The sequence below is a fragment of the Phodopus roborovskii genome, unplaced genomic scaffold (assembly GCF_943737965.1).
Source record: "Phodopus roborovskii unplaced genomic scaffold, PHOROB, whole genome shotgun sequence".
Taxonomy (NCBI): Eukaryota; Metazoa; Chordata; class Mammalia; order Rodentia; family Cricetidae; genus Phodopus; species Phodopus roborovskii.
This window is the reverse complement of record NW_026126629.1, coordinates 10,190,164-10,212,035: the sequence shown is the minus strand read 5'-3', so window position 1 is coordinate 10,212,035 and position 21,872 is coordinate 10,190,164. Positions and strand designations below refer to the sequence as shown.

At 42.5% G+C, this 21,872-nt stretch overlaps 1 protein-coding gene across 1 annotated transcript in view; it reads right to left on the bottom strand.

Moving 5' to 3' along the window:
• Positions 1-2,092: 2,092 nt before the first annotated feature.
• The window catches only part of Sh2d4b (SH2 domain containing 4B), a 77,314-nt gene continuing 57,534 nt past the window's right edge, over positions 2,093-21,872 (bottom strand). The window contains exons 8-9 of the mRNA XM_051206854.1: positions 6,899-7,119; positions 2,093-2,452 (exon numbers count right to left, since the gene is read on the bottom strand). Coding sequence (XP_051062811.1) covers positions 2,360-2,452; positions 6,899-7,119 — 314 coding nt within the window. The 3' untranslated portion in view covers positions 2,093-2,359. The remainder of the gene's footprint in view (positions 2,453-6,898; positions 7,120-21,872) is intronic.

Genomic DNA, 21,872 nt, shown 5'->3' with positions numbered 1-21,872 from the left:
TAGCTACTTGGCTCAGGGATGCTATCCCAGAAGAATATTCCCGAGAGTTAAGAGGCAGAGAATGAGTGACAACAGGGATGTAGGTGTACCTGGCTACTCCATCATGCATGATTGCCTTCTAAGAGACCACATCAAAAGCTGGCTTTCAGAACAGTCCCTTTAGGAGGATGAAGGAAGAAGACGTGATTGACCAAAATGAGCATTATCTCAAGGCTCACTGAAGCAATGGGGGGGGGGTGTAAATAAATGGTAACCTTTGTTTGTTTGTTTGTTTGTTTTACTAAAAGGGAGAGGTAGTAAAAGAGAGAAAGACCCAAGCACAGTGGTAACACTTATAGTCCCAGAACATGGGAGGTGGAGACAGGAAGATCAGAAGTTCAACACAGTGAGTTTAGGGTCATGGTGCATTATATAAGATCCTATCACAAAAAATGGAGTGGGTGAAAAGACAACTAGAGTAATTAGACTGAGACATTCTGAATCCACTGACGAAGAAGCCTAGAAAATTTGGATCAATATCTCTTAAAGAGCTTTGTGATGTTATGTACTAAAAATATTTTCTTATACAAAATTTCAGGCTCAATCTCATCAAGCCAAATAAATATGAAATAGAGCAAATACAAAAATAACAGTAGAAAACAATGAGTCCAGAACGTGGGATATTTTGCAGAACTGCCCAATTTATACACTAAATCAAGAGCTGAGTAAAGGAATAAGGATGTTATCTGAGACTTAAAAGAATACCAGATACTACATGTAAATCTTGTTCAGATTCTAAGAGAAGAAACTATAAAAGATGCCTTCTAGCCCTAGCCTTTACTGAAGTATTAGTAGTTGATAATCGCTTGGGCAGAAATGTCATTCTTCTTTGAAGATGTGGCACTAGTAAGAATTCCATGGTGTGATGAAAGGCCACACCCATGCACATGTGGGCAGTACTAATGGGATTTAGTGAGTTTTTTTATTAATACATGACATTGGGAGCATACTGTGATAAATGGGGGAAGAAGGGACAGTAAATATTGTCATTTTTTAATTGTATAGATGTATGAAATTCTCAATAATAAAGAAAAACTGTTTAAAAGATAAATTGATAAATGCCCCCTTAAATCCATGAGTGACAAGTTGTCATTGGCATAGGTACACTTGAGACTGAAGAACACAGTGAATGAACAAAAGCAAAGTCAGTCGCAAGGGACTGGCTGCAATGATAGCCATGGGTGTGGGTGATGGCCAAGGATGACAGAAACAGAGGAGCCAAGAGATAAAGTGGAGAATAAGAGATACTTGACACAACTCTCAAGGCAGGTAGATGATTCCTTGGTGTCTTCCCAGCCTTTTGCTGCAATCCACACCCACTGCTGCAAGGATCATGGTATCAGCAAGTTTTAGAGTGTGGATTGGAGCCTAAGTCTTCCAGATTTCAGAACCTGCAATCCTGCTGTCACACCTGCTGTCTCATTGTGTGTGGCCAGAAGGGAACAACATAATTTAATTATGCTCAAATTAGATACCATCCTCGAGTTACTGATTTATTGGAATCTTGCTCTCATTAATATGAAGAACATGTTCAGACTAAGAAGACAGAAGAATTAAAGTGAAAACAGAGCTAAGCCTTTAAGTGAGAGCATCCTAGATAGCAAATGTCTCATCAAGTATCTAAAACCCATCCTTGGACTTATAATCCATCCCAGATCTTATGCATATTTGCATGACACTATTACCTCAATATTGCAAAACAGAAGGCAAGATATGAGATGATGTAGAAGTGGTTAAACAAGGAAGAATGCATAGTCAGTCTCCTGTTCTGAAAGCAGGGCTTAGAAACCTTAAGTAATTTCCATGACGGTATCAGCAAGATCATGAACACTAGGAAAGACACAATATCTGTGTCTACCATGTAGGTTAGTCACAAGCAAGCTTGTGATCTCTGTGACTTTATGACATAGCTTAGAAAATAATTTGCTAGAAACCATTGCACATTGGTGTTGGGAGTTTTTTCACAAGGGCATTTATTCAACAAACACTTATTGGGTATTGACTCTATATTAAATAGAAGGTTCGGCACTGGAATTGCTTTGGGATACTAAAACATGATCCATTCACTCTAGGAGTTCGGCTAGACAGTCAGGCCTCCAGGAACATTTGTTATTTAGGGTTTATGTCTTGAGCTCTGGGATGGGACCAGTTAAACAAATGTAGTCACATTTTGTAGTTCACATTCTGGAAACTCACTGGTACCATTGTTCATCTGATGGACGGTGGATCTTCTAGAAGACCATGAGGCTTTGAGTTGGGATATGCTTAAATTCAATTCAAAATCAGGATATTCAAAGGAGTCCATAGAGGAGGAAAAACATCATTCAAACAACAGGTGATAGTCTGGTGGGCTATCCCTCTGTCCACAGGGTTCCTGAAGCAACTCTCCCCCTGAAACAGTGATTATTTCCTCCTAAAGGGAAAAAGAAGAAAGGAAATCCAATTATGATCAAGAGGAGATATAAATACTCGTGGGGAATCAGGTAGAGAACTGGAGACAGAAAGACTAAGGCCATGCATCTACCTCCCCTCAACCTTCCAGAAATGAAAGGAGTAATCTTCTAAGAAGAAATGTATCAGTTCTGTATAAGAAAATAGGAAGAAAGGCCACCAACAAGTAAAGTTGTAAAATAATAGTGAAAAACAAATGATTGTCTGAGAAGTGCAAGCTGTGAACAGATTGGGGACATAACTCCAATAATGTTTGCCCATGTTTTTGGTGAAACTGAGGAGCCCCAAAGTACAGACATTCCCGTATTGTTGGCCCCAAGCCTACAGCAGAAGACACTGGATTTGGGAAGCAGAAATTGTCTACTCACTGATAAATTTGAGATTGAAAGTTGGAAGGCTGTCTCATTCTTGAGGTATTTAAGGACCACTTCAACTATAACAGAAAAATACCAAACTCAAAGTTCAACTGATTTCTAAGAAATCAGTTTATAAAGGAAACAGAAGGAAGCTTTAAGAGATCTACATTATGTTTCTCAACGGGCTAAGTCACCCATGAAACAAGAGTGGGTTGTTATAAGAAAAAATGAGCATGCAATTGAAAAGCATGGCTGTTTAAATTAAAAATATTTTCAGCAGATTAGATGTAACTAGAGAGAAATTTGGTAGATACAGAAATTGTAATATCAAGGAAAAGATACCTAAAAATAGAAAATGGACTGTGAATAAGAAAAGACAATTTACAAGTGACTAGCTGGAAGTAGCCATTAAGTATATGAAAAGACACCTCAGCATCAGTGGCCAAAGAGAGAAATGTAAGCTAGATAATAGTGAGCTATAGTGTCTGCCTGTCTGATGCAAGAAACAGCCTCATATAGTTCTAGCAGGAACATGAATTGGTGCCATGTTTTTGGATGGCAATCTGGCAGGTCTTCTGTAATTAAAATGTGCATACTTTTCAGAAATTTCATTTCAAGGAATTGATCCTGAAAAATGCTGCACATGTATCCATAGTGACAAAGTGACAGATACATAGTACAGAAGTCTCTGAAACACTACTCATGACCATGAAACTGGAAGGTGGAGAGATGGGCACAAGAGGAGAATGAGTAATTAATCTGTACTCTACACCCATACCAGGGAGTCCACGGAGAATTAACAAGTTCTCCTACATATACTAATCTGTGGGAAAATCTGCCAGACAGAGTTTTGAGACAAGTTCATATGAGTCACAGGCTAGCCTTAAGCTCACTATGTAGGTGAAGATGACTTTGAACATTTTATCCTCCTTTCTCTGACTCTTGAGTGCTGAGATCACAGTCTCACATATACACTATTCACCCCATCTATGTGGTGCTGGGGATCAATGTGGTGCTAGGCAAGTAATTTAATATCTGACCTTCATTTCAATAACAGACAGCACTTATTGATGATGTTATATTTTTCATCATGTTACACAGTGACACCTCATTGAAGAGGAAACTGTGCCACAAAAGCCTGAGTAGTAACCCAAAGCCATGTATAATACAAAAATTGAGATTTGAACTTGACATTCTGGTGCCAGGAACCATGTCTTTAAACACTACCTTCTACAATTTATTGAGTATGGGGTTGAAGGTTAAATTGTTGAGTTATATGCTGTAAAACTCACAAAACTACAAGGCAGGTGTGGTAGTATAGCACTCATGCGGCAGAAGCAGATGGATCTCTGTGAGTTTGAGGCCACCCTGGTCTACAAAGTGAGTTCTAGGACAGGTAGGGCTGTTACACAGAGAAACCCTGTTTCAAAACAAACCACAAAACTATGCATTTTCTTATTGCATAAGTTTTGCTATTACTTCCCAGAAAATAACACATGACACACTAGTTCATTCATTCAGAAGATGGAATTGGGGGCTGGAAGTAAATGAGGCTGATGTATTAATGTAATCACAAACTAACAGTAATTAAAATTTAATTTATCAAAACTGACCACCAGACCTCCATGTGGGCATAGATTATATCTTTGTGTAGGGCTAGAAGTAAAAATGTTGACCTTCAGAATGTAAATTCAGAATGAATAAAGCCCTTCCAAGACATCTGGTCTGGTCTTACTGTGCAGAAGCTGCCCTGAGAGCTGGGCACTGACACTTTGATTGAATCACTGGTGGAGATGGGGAGCCATAGCTAGTGAAGTAGCTTATTTTGAGTAGGAAAAAAATCCACAAGGGCTCAGTGGAAAGCACAAGCTGGAGAGAAAGACAGCCAGAGGTTTAACTCTTGACTGCAGCTGGTACCAGCATGAGAACTTAGCCAAGTGCCTTGGCCATTCCAGTCTTGGTTTCCTGGACTGTGAGGAGGGCTAAGGTGCCTCTATAACAGGGGACACAGTGATTATGAGGGCATGTATGTTTGACCCAGAACAATACTACCAGAATCCACACATTCCCTTCCTCCTACTTCTGGCAGTTATAAGGCCCTTCACAACACAAGTAAAAATTCACCCTGACTAAGTCTAGTTCTACAGTAGTACTCTGAGCCCAAGTAACAAAATGAATAGCTCTCTCTCTCCCCCCCCCTGGGGTGTGTGTGTATGTGTATGTGTGTGTGTGTGTGTGTGTGTGTGTGTGTGTGTGTGTTTGGTATATAGTATTGTTGTTGTCGCTGCTGCTGCAGTTGGTTGAGGGTTTTGTTGTTATAACCTAAGCTGCCCTTGAACTTGTGATTCTCCTGCCTCAGCATCAACAGTGCTGAGATTACAGGTGTTTCTAAACACACCTAGCTAGGCAGATAATTTTTTTATGTCTTTTATCATAAGGCCAGGTGAGGAGGTATCTCTCAAGGCCTGGGTCTTTTGTGGATGGATAGAATTTTTAAAAAGCAATATACAATCCAAGAAATGCTATTATAGAAAAATCTCAGTGAAAGCAATTCTGTGATGCCTTCTACATCTGTGAAACTCAAGTAGCTGTTAGATGTAAAATTCTCATAACTTTATCCCAGAATCCCTCAAACCTTCCCTTCTTGTTGATAAGGTACAACTGTTCTTGCAGTTATGACAGCTGCAAACAACTGCATTAACCCAAAAGCTGCTTCCCACTATGATAAATATGAGACATTCACAAGACAGCATCTTTCCCGATGTGGGTCAGTGATAGGAAAAATGACAGAGTCCTGGACTCAGGATCTCCATACTCAGTGGGTGGTCACAGGGTACAGTTATGGATACAGTCTTGTTTAAAGATCACAACACCTCAAATAAGCACTATGTGTGTGTACTCATATGCTTGACTCTATGCTTCGAATGTACTCTCCAAAAGCATGTGTTCCACACATAACTACAATGTCTGGGATAGGACCCAGAATCATGTCAAAGGGCTCTGCCTCCACAAATAGATCAAAATGATTATTCCTTGTTATGAGTTTTCCCTTATACGTGTGTGTGTGTGTGTGTGTGTGTGTGTGTGTGTCAGAGAGAGAGAGATGCATGTGTCTGCATGTGCATGTGAGTGTCATCTTGCCTGTGCACTAGGAGAGTATGGAGGCCAAAGGTCACTCTCCAACTTAATTTTGAGACAGAACCTCTCCTCTGAGCCTGGAACTTGCCATTTTGGCTACACTGGCTGGTTGATGATCCCTCAGGATCTGCCATGTCACTCTCACTCTAGAACTGGGGTGCAGATATATGGGTATTGGGGATCTAAGCTCAGGTCTCCTGTTCACAGAGCAAGCACGCTACCCACTGAGCATAACCATAGTTCCATATTTGAACCCCTCTTGTAGTTGCCCATTTTCTTGCTCTCACTCCTCTTTCGATCTTCCACAGTCTGCCAGGAGATGATGCAGCAAGAAAACCTCCTTAATTGTCATCCTCCTTGAGGGACAGTCCCTCCACCTTGGACTTCTCAGATTCCAAAACTAAAAATTACAAATTAAATTTTTCAATATGTTTTGCTCTATTGTAATGGCAACAAAAACAGAGGACATGGAAGCTCGGTAAGACTAAGTAACCTGGACAAGATCACCCATGTCCCAAGTGGAAAGGCAAATTCAGACAAGAAAAGTGGTGACTCTGTTGTGGAGAGAAGTTGCTGCTATAGCCACATGGATGCTTGCTGCACTCTATCTAGCTTCAAAGCTGCCAGAATTCTGGGTAGCAACTGTTCCGAGAAGTGAGACAGCAGACACTCAAAGGAGAGAGGCCTGGAAGCAGGCTTAATGATGCACAGGAGGCCAAAGCATGAGGCGTGAGGCAGAGGGGAGACAATGAACCCCATAACCTGCCCTGGACAACCTCTAGTCTCTTCTACCTGAATGTGCCATAGGCCTAAGACCCTTACACGTGTAGCCTGCACCTGCTGTGCTTACTCCATTCTCTCTTCAGTCAGATTCTGGCAATCCCATACCCTAATAACACTTCAAAGAGGTATACCTTGTGGAAATCAATGAGATCCGTGAGGGTGGCATGGCGATTGGGGTCCACTCCCAGAAAACTGTAGAAGTCCCCAGAGGCATCCACAAGGAAGTGCTTGAAGCCTCTCTGCAGGCGATAGGACAGGGTATAACCCCAGATCTTCTCACTGACCCGGACCAGAAATGCTCCCTCTGTCATATTCTCCAAAAGGTCTTCTGCATTCTCTCTGCTAATAATTCCTAATGTAAAAATAAAATGAAAAAGAAAGGAAAAATTAAAAGGCCTTTATAGGTTCTATACCTCTTTCTACTACACTGCCCAGTCATCCCCAACCCCTTTCTCTCTGGCTCAGTTCACAGGTCAGCCATGCTGCCTGGGATATGGGAAGAAAGGACCTTAGGAGGGTTACTGGTCTCTGCCTGCTGCTGCAGAAGTATACTGACCCAGAGCAATCAGCCATGAGCCTGATGACAGCACTCCTACATGGAGCAGAGTGGTGCATGCTTTCTTCCAAATTAAAACACACTAATTTTGATTAATTAGATAAGCAAGGAATTACTAATGAATGGGAATTATAGCATCTATTGATTACAAATACTAGAGAGCCTTAAAGCCCAGAGTTAATGACTAACCAGAATGATGGAGGACCATGCCACAATGACCTGGTACAGTAGATGAAACCTGAATAGTGTTTTCCCTTGAGGCAGGAGGGCCCAACCTTGTGACATTGAAGCACAACTTTGTCATCAAAAGAATATTACCCTAAAATAATACACAATAATAACACTTTGAACACATTTACAATTTTCTTTACAGCTATCCTGAGGCACATGCAGCTCCTGAGCATGAAGGAAGCTTCCTCCCAAATGCCCAAATGCCTATGCACACTGAGCACAAGATTCCTTAGTGGAACAAATAATGAAAATCCATTTCCCACAAGACCTTTCTAAGCTGCTTCAACTATGTCATGTGGTACCATCACAGTGTGAAGGTCAGGTCTGCCCTTGAAATTACTTATGCATTGGCAGCAACCCCTAGCAATGTTTTCCTAAAGATGCCTTCATCCAAGTGACTGAGAGAAGCCAAGTATTGGCTGGATCAAACTCTGAAGACTATGGAGGGAGGAAGAGAAGAGGGATTCAGAAAAGGTAGATTCATTCTTCAGTACCTCCTCACACTAAAGCATCTTCTGACAAATCCTTAACTTCTCCAATGCTCTTTGATATTCATATGATTATAACCCAGATCTATCCCATAGCTACATTACGGCTTTCAAATCCAATTTAAAAGTTCCAGATGTTTTTGTTCGGTTGGTGGTTTTTAACCTGGTAATAACTGTGGCTTTGGTGGATCCTATTTTCTGCTGTTTTGGAAGAACAATGAATTGTAACACATCCCCCTCTACACACCTACTTGCAAGGGTCACATCCTTTATGTTCCTTGTGCCTGAGGTAAGGAACACATGTGTCCACATTGCCAAATAACCCTTTAAAGACAGTCAACATGCTTGAGGGCTACTGCTCATATCATCACCTAGGACTCAGAACAAATGGCAACCGGGCTGGCTAGCTATCCCCAACCAGGCAAGGTTAAGTGGATAGATAGCCCAGGAGATAGAGGGAGGCCTCCTAACCATAGTCACCTAAAGAAAGTACACCATCCCATGCCAGAACTGTACTATAGAGTGATCTCAGATAAGAAGCACAGAATTGGTTTGTGATAATTAGTTTTAATTGTCAACTTGACACAACATAAAATTACCTGACAGATGATTTATATCAGACTGGCTTCCACGCATGTCTGTGCAAGACCATCATGAATGCCTTAAATGATATTTGAATATGTAGTTGGCATTGTCTTTTGGCCACCAATGAGCTCCCAAATAAAGACATAGAAACTTCTTATTAAGTATGAATGCTCAGACTTAGCTTAGGCTTGTCCCACTAGCTCTTTGAGTTTAATTTAACCTGTTTCTATTCATAAACATTTTGTCTTGGGAATTTTTACCTTTCATTCTGTATGTTCAACCTTCCTGTTTCCTCTGTGTCTAGCTGGCTGGCTCCTGGCATCTCTTTTTCTTTCTTCCTTTTCCTTCTGTTGTTGAGCCTGAATTTCTCCTCCTACTTACTCTTCCCACCCAGAAGTCCCAACCATGCCTCTTCCCTCATTATTGGCTGTTTAGCATTTTATTAGGCCAATCAGGTGCCTTATGCAAGCAAGGTAAAACAGCAACATATCTTTATATAATTAAACAAATGCAACATACGTTTACATATGCAACACATCTTTAAATAGCTAAATATTTGAAACACATATTTGCATAATTAAACAAATATTCTGCAACAGGAAGACCCAGCCGCAAAGCGGGCAGCACTATTGCCCAGCTTGAGGTCCTGTACTATATAAAAACATGGAAACCTAACTTAGCACTAAACATAAACACTTTCACTTATTTCCTGCTCTTGACTTTATATCTGATGACCACCTGCTTCAAGTTCCTGGTCCTGGTTTACCCACAGTGATAGACTGTAACCTGGCACTGTAAACAAAATAACCCTTTATCCCCTAAATTGCTTCTAGTCCACACATTCTGTTACAGCAATAGAAATGATACTAAAAGAAGATTGTGCACCAGTTAGAGGCTTCCTACCCTAGGATCTACATTATTGCTACATTTGTAAGCCATAACATTGGTATCTAGCTCTCTCATCCTGAATCTCCTACACAAATGCTTCCATTCTCAGGCATGAAAGCTAAAGGTTATATGTAATTAGGAACCATGAGAAACTAACGTCAGAGCCAGCATTGCACAATTGCTGACACTATTACCCCCATCATATCTAGTCTTTATAACACCTGGTTATCAAGAGACTGTAACAGAGAATCCAGAGGTTCAGGACTTCCCATGGACACAGAGATGCTAAGGGTAGAGTCCAGACTTAGACTTGAGTCCTCAGAGCTCCAAGTGCAGTCTTTTTTGCTCTGTACCATTTTATTTCATAAAGGACAGAAAATGCTTTGAAAGATACAATTAAAGGGAGATTAAGGTAAGCTGAGTGGAGGCAATGGAGAGGGAGAAGAAGTGGAGTGTGAGAGCTTGGTAGATTGTGCATAAATAGCAAAGAGAATAATAGTAAGGTGTTAAGAAGAGAAAATGGGATGATAGAGTAAAGAGGTCTACCATGGGTAAATTTAATGTAAAGGAAGTAGACAGTGTCTCAGGAGGTTCAGAGACATGGAAGACACAACAGAAGACCTCACAACTATATAGTCTAATCCCAGAAGAGAGGCAAGAAGAGGAGAAGGAAGGGAATAGGGATAGTACTTAAAACTGAGTGGTTGAGAATTATCAAATACGTATGGTAAAGTTATACAAAGATATTTAATATCACTTTTATCAACCAGAGAGAAAGGGCAGATTACCAAGAAAGACAGTTATGGTAACTTCTAGTTGCAGTAATAGAAGCCATAGGAAATTAAAACAACATACTTAGGGTACTAAGAGCAAAACAACTATATTTAATGAGACAATAATTTGAGATAATAATTTGAGATGAGCACAATAAAGTCATCCTCAGAAAAGTAAACTTGAGGGAGTTTGTTAGTAAAGGATATAGTTTAGGGAAAAAGAAAATGTGTACTGGGAAGGAAATGTGAGGATCAGGAAGGACTGGTGGGTCAGTCTACACGCAAAAAACAACCCAATCTTACAGCAAGATGAGAACAGAATGAGTATGCTGTTACCAAGATCAATTATAATGCACAATGGAAATGTGCCAGCTATACACAAAGGAATTTTACTCAGCTGCAAAGAAACATGAAGTGATAGAATTTTTCAGGAAAATTGTCACCTAGAAAATATCATTCTGAGTGAAAATAACCCAATCTCAAAAAGACAAATGTAAGTGTTTGTCCCACTCAAATGTGGCTCCTAACATCAAATCTTTAGATTTGTGTGTTTAATTTGAAGTGTCAATGGAATCCAGGAAGCTAGAAAGGGGCTATTGTCAGGAATGAGGAAGAAAGATCTTAAGGGAGGAGGTATCCTATTTTGGTTTCTGTTTCTGTAAGGAACACTGTAACCAAAAACCTTGAGAAGGAAGGTGTCTATTTTGGCTTACAGTTTCAGCTCATCACTGAGGGAAGCCAGGGCTGGAACTCAAGGCAGGAACCTGGAAGCATAAAGTGACCAAGGAATCACAAATCAGTGCTACTCACTGACTTAGTTCCAGTGATTTTCTCAGCCTGTTTTCTTATACCACTAAGAACCACCTAACCATTGGTGACATGCCCCTAGTGAGCTGGACCTGTTCTACAAACTTGCTGGCAGGCCAATCTGATGAAAGCATTTTCTCAATTGAGATTCCTCTTCCCAGATAACTTTAGCTTGTGTCAAGTTGGAAAAATAAAATAAAAACAAAAACAACTAATCAGGACAAGGAGATAGTAGAATGCAAATGATATCAAGGGGAAAACTGAAATAATGGGGAGGGAAGTTTAGGTGGGTAGAAAGATGGTAGGGTAGGAAGGCAAAGGAGGAAATGGCAGATGGGTAGCACTAAGGATATTTGAAAAGGACATAAGAAAACCTATTTTGTATTTCTTACCCCCCCACACACACACACCTCATACCTACACATATATACATTAGTTTAATTGCAATTACCCTACACAAAGAATAATGCTCCTCCAAGAAGCCACACATTGCCACATAGAAAGCCCAATCAAGACTATCCAGGAAGGTCCCAACATAATACAGGCTGTGGCCACTGCTCTTGATTGCCTACCAGAAGTTGATCACAAGACCCTATTGGTGAAGATGCCAGACACTTAGATAACACAACATGGAGAAATCAAGTTGGTGCTAACCATGACGCTTCCTTCCTGTTAGCTAGCTTTCACAGTAACAGGAGGTGCTATGTGGGCTGCTGTGGGGAGAAAGTTGTCATCAGCTCTACCCATCTGTAAATCTGTAAACTGCAATCATGACTAGTGTGACCAGATATGCCCACCGTGCAATAGTGGCACAAATGTTATGAGAGCAACCACTCTTTCCCTTTGGAGTTAACCCCACAGGAGGAATCAAAGGTCTGGCATGATAACTGTCCAAGAACTCATGGTTGAGAAGTTTTCAGGCCCCAGAGAAAAACTATTATTATTCTGCCAAATGAACACCATATCAAACTGACATCTAAATTTGTATCTTCATAACTATACATTAGTGTAGCTTTGAGATCACACTGAAGAAGCTTATTTGCCCAATGGATGGTAATAATTGCAAAACTCACAAATATTCAAAGTACAAGAGCAAAAAAAGTGTCAGTGGAATATTCAGCCACAAATGGAACATCTTTACCACATTCACCCACAGTTTAGGGACTGTCTTGGAAGAGGGGACAGAGAGAGTGTAAGAGCAAGAAGTTGGGAAGAGAAAAACAGAGTCTTCAGGACATGACAGGACCGCTGCATTCAAGAACACACCTGTGGCTGCCTACAAAGATCAAGTTTGTCAGTATTCTAGCATGGAGTGGGGAGAAGGGTTTGTGGGCCCCTAGCCATAACTGATGCTACTGACAGCTGCTAGCTTCTGAAGGGGGAATCAGTTTTCTTTAAGGGTGTGGCCCCTAATAGGTTGATCATACCACAGTCTATGGCCACACACCCAGGAGTAGGTGGACAGCATAAACTGACTTGGTTAGTTGTATGTGGGGGTGGGGACAGCAAGTTGGGGGAGTAAGAATATGGGAGGTAGATCTGGAAGGAGTTAGAGTGAATAGGAGTAAGATATATTGTCTTGGTGCTGCACTGTTGCTGTGAAGAGACACAGCATAAGAAAAAGCATTTAATTGAGGGCTTGCTTAGTTTCAAAAGTTTATTTCATTATCATCATGGCAGGAAGCATGATTGCACACAGGCAGACATGGTACTAGAGAAGTAGCTGAGAGGTTTATATCCAGATCCACACATAGCCGAAAGAGATCTACTCTGGGCCTGGTGTGTACTTTTGAAACCTCAAACCCATCCCCAGTGATACACATCCTCCAACAAACCACACCTCCTAATCCTTTTCAAAAAATGCCACTCCTTGATGACTAAACATTCAAATATATGAGACTATGGGGGTGATTCTTAGAGATGATTATGATCAAAATATATTGTCAGAGATTCTGAAAGAATTGATAAAAAATATCATATTTTAAAAGAGATGAATTATGAGGAAAGGGGTCAAGAACTGGCTGGAGAAACCCACAGAAACAGCTGATGTGAACAAGGAACCCCTGAACATGGGTCTCAGTTAGAAGGCCTGGGTAGTCTAAGGAACCTCTGACAGTGGAACCAAGATGTATCCCTGGTGCACAAAAGGACTTTGGGAGCACATTCCCCATGGAGGGATACTCTCTTAGCCTAGAAACACGAGGGAGGGCCTAGGCCGTACCCCAAATGACTTGACAGATTTTGATGATCCCTCCTGGAAGGGTTCACTCTCCCTGGAGAGTGGATGGGGGGGGTCGGTAGGGGACATGGAAGGATGGGCGGGAGAGGGAACTGGGATCAATATGTAAAATAATAAAAAATATTAATAAAAAATAAGAGATCAATTATAACAGCAAACATTTTAGTAGTAGGAAGCAGAATATCTCAGTTTTAAAGTCCTATTTGTTATATTAAGTTATATACTAACTTTACTATTTGAGGGCACATATGATTAATCACCTAAATCAACCAATAAGGAACAGATAGTAATAGCACACAACCCCCAAATAATAGAAGCAGAAAATGAATGAGAGAAAGAATTTAGTGAAGCATGAAAGGCAAGATCAATTGGAGAGTAAACACATCATGACTCCTTTTACATCACAGAACTAAATAAAGTCTTAGAGATTAATAGATAAGCAACAAATGAAGGGGGAAAAAAACAATATCTAAAGCATTTGGGACCAAGATCCCACCTGGTATAAGAGTAGGTTCTGACCCACAGAAACAGCTGACCTGAACAAGGACCCCCAGCTCATGGACCCCCAGACTGATAGTTAGGAAACCAGCATTGGACCTGCTCAGACACCCTGAACATGGGTCTAAGTTAGAAGGCCTGGGCAGTCTAAGGGACCTCTGACAGTGGAAACAGGATGTATCCCTGGTGCACAAAAGGACTTTGGGAGCCCATTTCCCATGGAAGGATACTCCCTTAGCCTAGAGACATGAGGGAGGGAGGGCCTAGACCCTACTCCAAATGACTTGACAGATTTTGATGATCCCTCCTGGAAGGACTCACCCTCCCTGTGGAGTGGGTGGGGAAAAGGATGGGGGGGGAAGAGGGAACTGGGATCGATATGTTAAGAATAAAAAACAACAAAGAGTAGGTTCTGTGCCAGCGCCACACACATGGGCTCCTCAAGACTGTTGTTGTGGCCACTCAACATTTTCTTTATGCCCTCAATGCCCTCAGTGGGCACCTCAACTTGAACTTGTACTTTCTAAGCTTCAATATGGTAAGGAAATAAATTTCTGCTCCTTATTAGTTACCCAGTCTCTGATAGCTTGCTATAACCATCCAAACAAACTATAGCAACTTGCAATTGCAGGAGAAGGTAGGAACAAGACACTAATACAAGGCTTTTATGGTATCAGAACCTACAGAAGAGGACAGGAATGGAGGAAGCAAGGTAAGAAGGAAGGAAGGGAGGGAGGGAGGGAGGGAGGGGAGAGGGAGGGAGGGAGGGAGGGAAAGAGATAGATGAATCAGAGGATAGTCCACAAGAATTAAATAGAAAGCAAGGAGCTGACTAAATGAAACTACATGTCTAAATGTGAATGCAGGAAGCCAAGGTGGGACTACCAAGGGCCACCATCAACCAATAAGAATGGAACCAAAACTCAGCAAGATACAAAGGTAAAGAGGGGAAGTAGGTCCACACCTACCAGAGGGAAGGGGCAGAGCCTAGCTGTGGTGGTTTGAATAAGACTGTCCCCCATAGGTTCATAGATTTGAATGCAAGGGCACAGCAAGATACCCAGACATAGACCAGGACTTAACAACCAACCTGAGCCTACTTATATTTTAGACTGATGTTATGGGGATTTTCTGTGAGTTATGGAATGTTTTCCAGAATCACTGGCCTCTTTCTCTTGAATGCCCCAAGGACCTCCCAGTTTTGACCACCAAAAATGTCCCCTAGAGATACAATCACCTCCTGAGAACCCACACCATGGGCACAGGTAAGGGATCTCTATAAGCATGTTAATAACTGAAAAACAAAAACAAAAACAAAAAACCTCTTAGACCATACCACTGTGGTACACCATATAATTTACAACAAATGTAAATTATGGTGTCAACAGTAGTTTATATTAAAATTGCCATATTTTCACAAATCGAAGACCTATGAAAGCAATGAATTTCTGTTTTTTTCTTCCACTCTACCCTCATGTCTAGGAATGTGTCTGGAATGTGGGCTATCAATTAGTAGCACAGGATAAATGACTAGCTGGAACTGCAATCCCATGACTGGCATTTATGAGACATTGTCATTGTGACAACCACTGTGCCAAGAGATCAATCAGCATTAGTTGGCTGAAGCCTCACAATAATTTTTGAGGCAGATACTTTTATCCCCATCCCCCATTCTGCAAAGTAGAAAAAGAGGCAGAAAGAGACTGAGTGACTTACCAAGGTCTCACAGTTACTGAGTGGCAGAAGAGGGACAGGGGAACAGTCTGTCTGTCTATTCTCCCCAGGTATAGCCCTGAGGCTCCTTCCCATGCAGGAAATTGGAGGATCCTGTGAGCAAGATGTGGATTAGCACAGCCAGTTCCTACCCCATGCAGACTCAACCAGGAAGTGCATTGAGTCCTCTCAGTAGGCTGTGGTCCAAATGAGTCAGGACCCTGTCTCTAGGCAGAGACTGACAGGAAGGCTAACCACCTTGAAGACTCAATGCCTGAGGGTATGATGTGGAGAGGAGACAGCATGTTTGTTTGTTATCTTTCTAATACAGACAGGGACTGGGAAGTTAAGCTCAGTAACACCTTCCTGTGTATCGGAGGAAGGTGATTCCTGCATCCACATCCTTTATATAACATGCCTCCATATTTACACATAACTGTGAACTCCTTCTCTATTGGGTGCTTTAAGTCATCCCTAGGTGGCTCATACTATCTAATGCAATGAGATATTAGACAACAATGACAAGAAAAATAAGTCTGTACATGTTTTATATAGATGAAATCTGTGTAGATCTAACTACATTTTCCATCCTCCGTTGGCTGAGTCCATGGAAACAGAACCCACAGACATGGAGGGCATAAAGGACATGTAAGTAAACACCAGGGGCTCAATGAAGGCTGTGACCACAATGGGAAGTGGAGTGCTACTGCCACCGAGTGGAACACAAACCCAGCTGATCCTGTCCTCATTTACACATTTCAAATGTCAGAGCTACAGTAGTAAACTAAAGCAAACAGCCTCTATACCTACCTGGACCCTTAATGGGAATGAAGAAGGAGGGGTTCACCTGAAACTCCCTGCATGTGTGCCAAGCTCAAAGCAGCCCAACAACTACAGTGCCCTCCGCTGGGCAGCATCAGAAAATGATACAGACACTCAGAGAAGACACACCCTTCTTGAGAGTTGCCTCTCTACCCAGGGTTCCTGGCTGCTGTAGAATGACAGTGCAGAAAGCAGTGTGCTGAGTTAGTAAACAAGCCTGGCTAAATCCTAACTCCACCATCCCACCAGCAACTCCTTCCTGTCCCGAGGTGAGTATTTGCAGTCAGCAACCCAGTGAAGGAGGCCAGCAGCATCCAGCTTCCTACATTGTTGCATCTTAGGTACAGACCTTAAGGGGACACACCCTGACAGTTGCTAACTCTTGCCCCACACCCCACCTGGATGCTCTCAAACACCATGAGCAAAGTATTTATTATCAAAATATTTGCTCCGCAAATGGAGGGCACATCATAGTCCCCAAAGTTGCCAGCTCTGATATATCCGTAAATCTGCCAGTTAACATAGCCTCAACCCTGACCCAGGTCTCTCCTCCTCAACCCCGATCCCATCCTTGGAAATCATTAGTGGGGAACTGGAGCCACCGGAGTAACCAAATTGAGCCCTTTTTATTTCTGTCAGTGCTTCACTCTGAGAAAGAAAGACACGCCACGAAGGCCAGCCGGCTGCCCTGGTTCCCTTTTTATGAGTCTCAATTTATCTGACGTGCATATTTCTTAAAGCTTTCTGGGAAGCTTTGCCTCGCTGGCTGACAACTCCCCCATTACCGCTTAGCTATTTCTCATTCATTTTTGTGACTTTCCTTTCTTATTGCCACACTTTGCAGACAATATCATTAAGGAGGCTGGAGTTATTAAGCTCTTCATTCTCAAAGGTTTCTCAAAGCATCTGAAAGCCACAGATTGTGATTAATGTGTTCAAATGCCTTTATATATATATATACCTCCCAATGAAATTGAACCATGGCTAACTGCTGAGACAAGGGTTTCAGCAGACAGGCTTCCTGGCTCCAGGTATATTTATGCACAAGAGGGATTATCGTCCACAACTGTCCACAGCCATCATGCCAGGTTCTAATCACTGAAGCCACTTGTGAAGGTCAGTATTCTGTGTCTGCAAGAAGCACCTTACACAACACAGAAAAGAACAAGGTTTGCTTATGGTGGAGCAGACCAACTTCAGGCCTCCGGGGAGGAGCTGGCTGACAGTGTTAAGAATGGTATGGGGTGGAGGAACATGTTCATCTCCTGAGGAGGAATGCAAAGGATGATGGGTCCCACCCATAATCCCATTTAAAGTCGCACCCCCAGTAGCCTCTTAAGGTTCACCCACCTCCTAAGCACACCACCACATGGACCTTGGAGACAAAGCACATCCAGTTTTTGTACAGGACACAGAGTGACAGACACCACCTAGCAGAATGATTTCTGAAGCTGGCTACCAATGTTGTATAGCACTTACCTGGACTGTATATACCCGTTTATGGCATGTCATAACTGTCACTCTCTTAACCCACCTAACTGCTTGAGCAGTGCAGAGACCGGGCAGTTTTCCTCTCCAGAGACCTCACCTGCTCAGTCCTGCCTACCATCTTCTGGCAAAGAAACTTGGACCTTCCTTTGCTTCCTGACTATATAATTTCGACAGTGTGGACTCTGTCTACCCCTACTTTGGACAGTCTCAAGATAGCACAGTCAGGCAGCTCATTTACATGTGACTGGTTTCTGTGTGATCATATAACCCAATTGGAGCCAACAAAGCAGCCAATTGGGAACAATAATGGGGCTGTTGACAGAAAGCACACCCTCTGGGCTGCTGCTTTTGACCTTGGGAGAAAGTAGTCATGGTACTTTAAGCAATGGCTGCTTCAGAATGGAAGGAATGGTGAGGACCTCAGAGGTGGAGAGGGACCAATGGCTGAAATATACACACGCCTTAGAACAGGTTAAGCCTGAAACTGGACCCAGCTGTGCGTGAGTCATGTGAACTGAATTTCTTTTGGGATATATTGCTGTGCATTTTTCTAAACCTATGAGTGAACATAAGTTCCATGAGGATGGGGAGAGGCTTTTGTTTATTACTTAGGTGTATCATGAGTAACCAAGTCATTATTTATTTTTGCTCTAAGACAGACTTGTTTGGCACAGAATTTGAGAGACTAAAAGCCCCAGATTTCATCAACTGCACTTCTGGGGAATGCCCTTGGTTGGGAAACAACATGTTAGAAGAACAGAAATAAAATTTGTACATGCAAAAGAGATCTCATGACAAGGCAGGAAATCAGAAGAGGGAGACAGTCTTGCTACATTCTACAATAAAGCACTCTATGGGAACCAGCTGGGGCCCCAGAGTACCACACAGGTCCCTCCTGAGGACTGTGCACCCAACCTCCCCATTTCTGGGCTCTTTGCCCCAATCAATACTGACACAGTAGAAATGTCAGCACTGTGCTGTGCAGACTCTACTATACTTTGTCAGAACCCTGGCCAAAGCCCTGGCCTTTATCACCACATATTGCTGTAAGCCTGCTATTTCTTAATTTACTGTTTGATGATGAAATCCAGCCCCAACTCCCCCTTGTCCAAATCCTGCCATATCCCCACTATCTTTCCCTCCCAACTTCAGTGTTTTGTTTAGTGTTAGGTTTTTGTTTGTTTGTTTGTTTTAATACAGGTAGTCTGCTTCCCAGTGTCACTGTTCAGGTAACCCAACAACCCCAAACACTAGTAAGTGCCTGTTTTACTGTGTTTATTGCTGACTGCACAATTCAGGAGTTCTCTGAAGGAAAAAAAAAATGACACCAACCTCCAAAGAAGTCACCTGTCCCAGGCAGAAGCGAAGCAGGACAACTAAGGCAGCCCCACAGCGCAGTACAAGTGAGTGTCCCTAAAGACTCTGTCATCTCTTCTACCTCAAAGTGTCCAGGACCTGTAAGGAACTGATCTTCATCACTGGCTCTTGAGGTGATCTCAGAGTCTGTTTCCTCACTGGTGAGCCGGTGACATGGCTGAATGGCAGGCAGCATGAGGAGAAGCTCCTGGGATCCTCCAGGGCCACTCACTCTCAGGGTTGCCTGAGGCAAGCGACTCCATCTACATACATGCAATAGCATGGCCAGTGCATGATGATGATACAAACATGGGCTAAGTAAGTAAACACATGTGGAGCCACTGCTCCATGTCCAAAGTCGTCAGCATTGTTACCTACTCCATACAGTTGTGTGAAGAGTAAATGAAATATTGGATAGCCAGTGTGTACTTGATAGAGGGCCAAAACAAAGTAAATGTTCAGAAAGCAATTGAAACATAAAAAGCCATCATTTTCCCACTGGTACAGCTAGACACAGCCCCAAAGATATAGCCCCGTGAATGCTTGAGACAAGGAGTCACGTGTGTGCTGACCTTGGAAGCCACTGAGCTGAGTAACGCCTCTGTGCCTTTCAAGTACACAGCCCCATGTCGTATGCAGGGCTTGGGAGCAGAGCCAGCACTAGAATTATAGACAGCTAAAAGGAAAGTCAAAACCTCAGGGACACCGGTGCAATCTGCTTTCCTTAAGCAAAAGTAATATTGTTCTTTGCAATCCCTTTTGGGGCTATCTAGCCAATGCGCACTTGCAGGAAAAGAATGAAAACAATTCTTTTATTTCTTAGTGGAAATACCTTAAGCAAAGATGTTAGAAGGAGCTGAGATCACAGCTCAGTGGAAGAATGTTTGCCCAGCCTGTGCAAGACCTCACATTCAATCTCCACCACTACAAAAACAAAGAAATGGGTCAAGTGGCCTGCTCTTTTCACCTCTAAAAAGTCTTTGTATTTGAGACAAGAACTCACGGAAGATTTTTCTTTTCAAATTCTGCTGAAGAGTGGGAGCTCTTTAACTTGACATACTTGCCAGCCCTCCAAATGCCCTGTGTTACACCTGTGGCTTTTAGAAATGACTTCAAAATGATCATCATAATAAAAGAAAAAAATTGATTTGTGAATTTTTATTTTATTTTATTTTGAGAGGGAAGGCTAAATTAGTATCGTCTTCCTTCAGAGTGTGCCCTAGAAGTCGGAAGCCATTGGCACTTCAAATTCCAAGGCCACCATGTTGATTATCTAACAAGCAATAGCATTAATTTGCAGGACTTCATGCTTGTAACCCTCAGAACAAGATCAGATGTCATTATTGTCTCCAGCCCCATTGATGCTTCACATAAATTTTTAGGGCTTGAGCTTGCTAAGCAGAACCTAGCCATCAGGTTCCCTCTGCACCCCACAGCTCCTACCAGTTACAGGGCCCTCCTGGCTGGCATACCCCATCCCCACCCCTAAGCCTCCCTAGCCTGGGTACTGGGCAGCCCTTCTCTGTATAATCCAGCCATTTTGGTTACCTGGCCTTTTCATCTACTCTTCTGGACCTCCAGGCTGCTGAACCTGGTTCCCTGCTCTCCCCCCCCCTTCTCCTCCCTCTCTTACATGGTCCAACTCAGTCTGGTCATGTCCACTCTGGACTCTCCTAGGTGTCTCGGACTCTGACTACGCTCTCACACATATATATAATACACCTTCTCCTGCACCAAACCTAGGAGCAGTCATGCCCTCGCTTTTTAATTGCTTTTGTTCATTCACCTATGGTACAAAAACCCAGGACCACTCATGTTTCCTTTCCTTTTCATTTCTTCTCACTCAGAGCCCACAGACCTCAGCAGCTCTTCCTGCTCTATACCTGAACAGAAATATTCCCCCAAAGCCTCACTCCAGGTTGTTTCCCACTGATCTTGGAAGCTAAATGCAAGCACCTTATGGGCTCACTCTCTCCATCTGGTCTCAGAAACTCTAAGCCCAGAGAGTAATCTCAAAGAACAAACTGGGCATTCCCAGATAGCTACTCAAGCTGTGTTATGGGATCCACGTCAGCTCTGCTCTACAAGGTCATGAATCGGGGAAAAGAAAGGCAGGTTGTACCAAAAGTAAACCTCAGTAAGTGTCCATAAATCCAAAGATGACTTTTTCTTCCTTCCTTTCTTCCTTCCTTCCTTCCTTTCTTCCTTTCTTAATATCAATACCCATCCCTGGATAGCAGAAAATTCTAGGAGGAATGAAATACTCAGAAATGAATAGATAAAAGCTTGTGACTTCCTGTGTTTACTGTTGGATCAGTTCCTCCAGCTTTCTGGGCCTCATGGTGATCACCTGTAGAGGGATGTCCATGTCGGATGCAAGAAACCATTGACAATGGTGTGAGATGGTGTCTATCAAATGACACAGTATAAGTGAAACAGGAGAGACTACAGGGAAGTGGCACATCAGAAGGGGGGGCAAAGGACAGCCACCCTAACTTCTAGGCTCCCTGGCAATGGCACTGTCTACAAAGATGGGAACACCAGCTCCAAACTTTGTGTTTGTCAGAATAAACACCATGCCAGTAACATACTACCTGAGTGAAGTCACCCCACTTACATTAAGGTGAGTCCACACTTGGGACACACTCCCAGCATCTG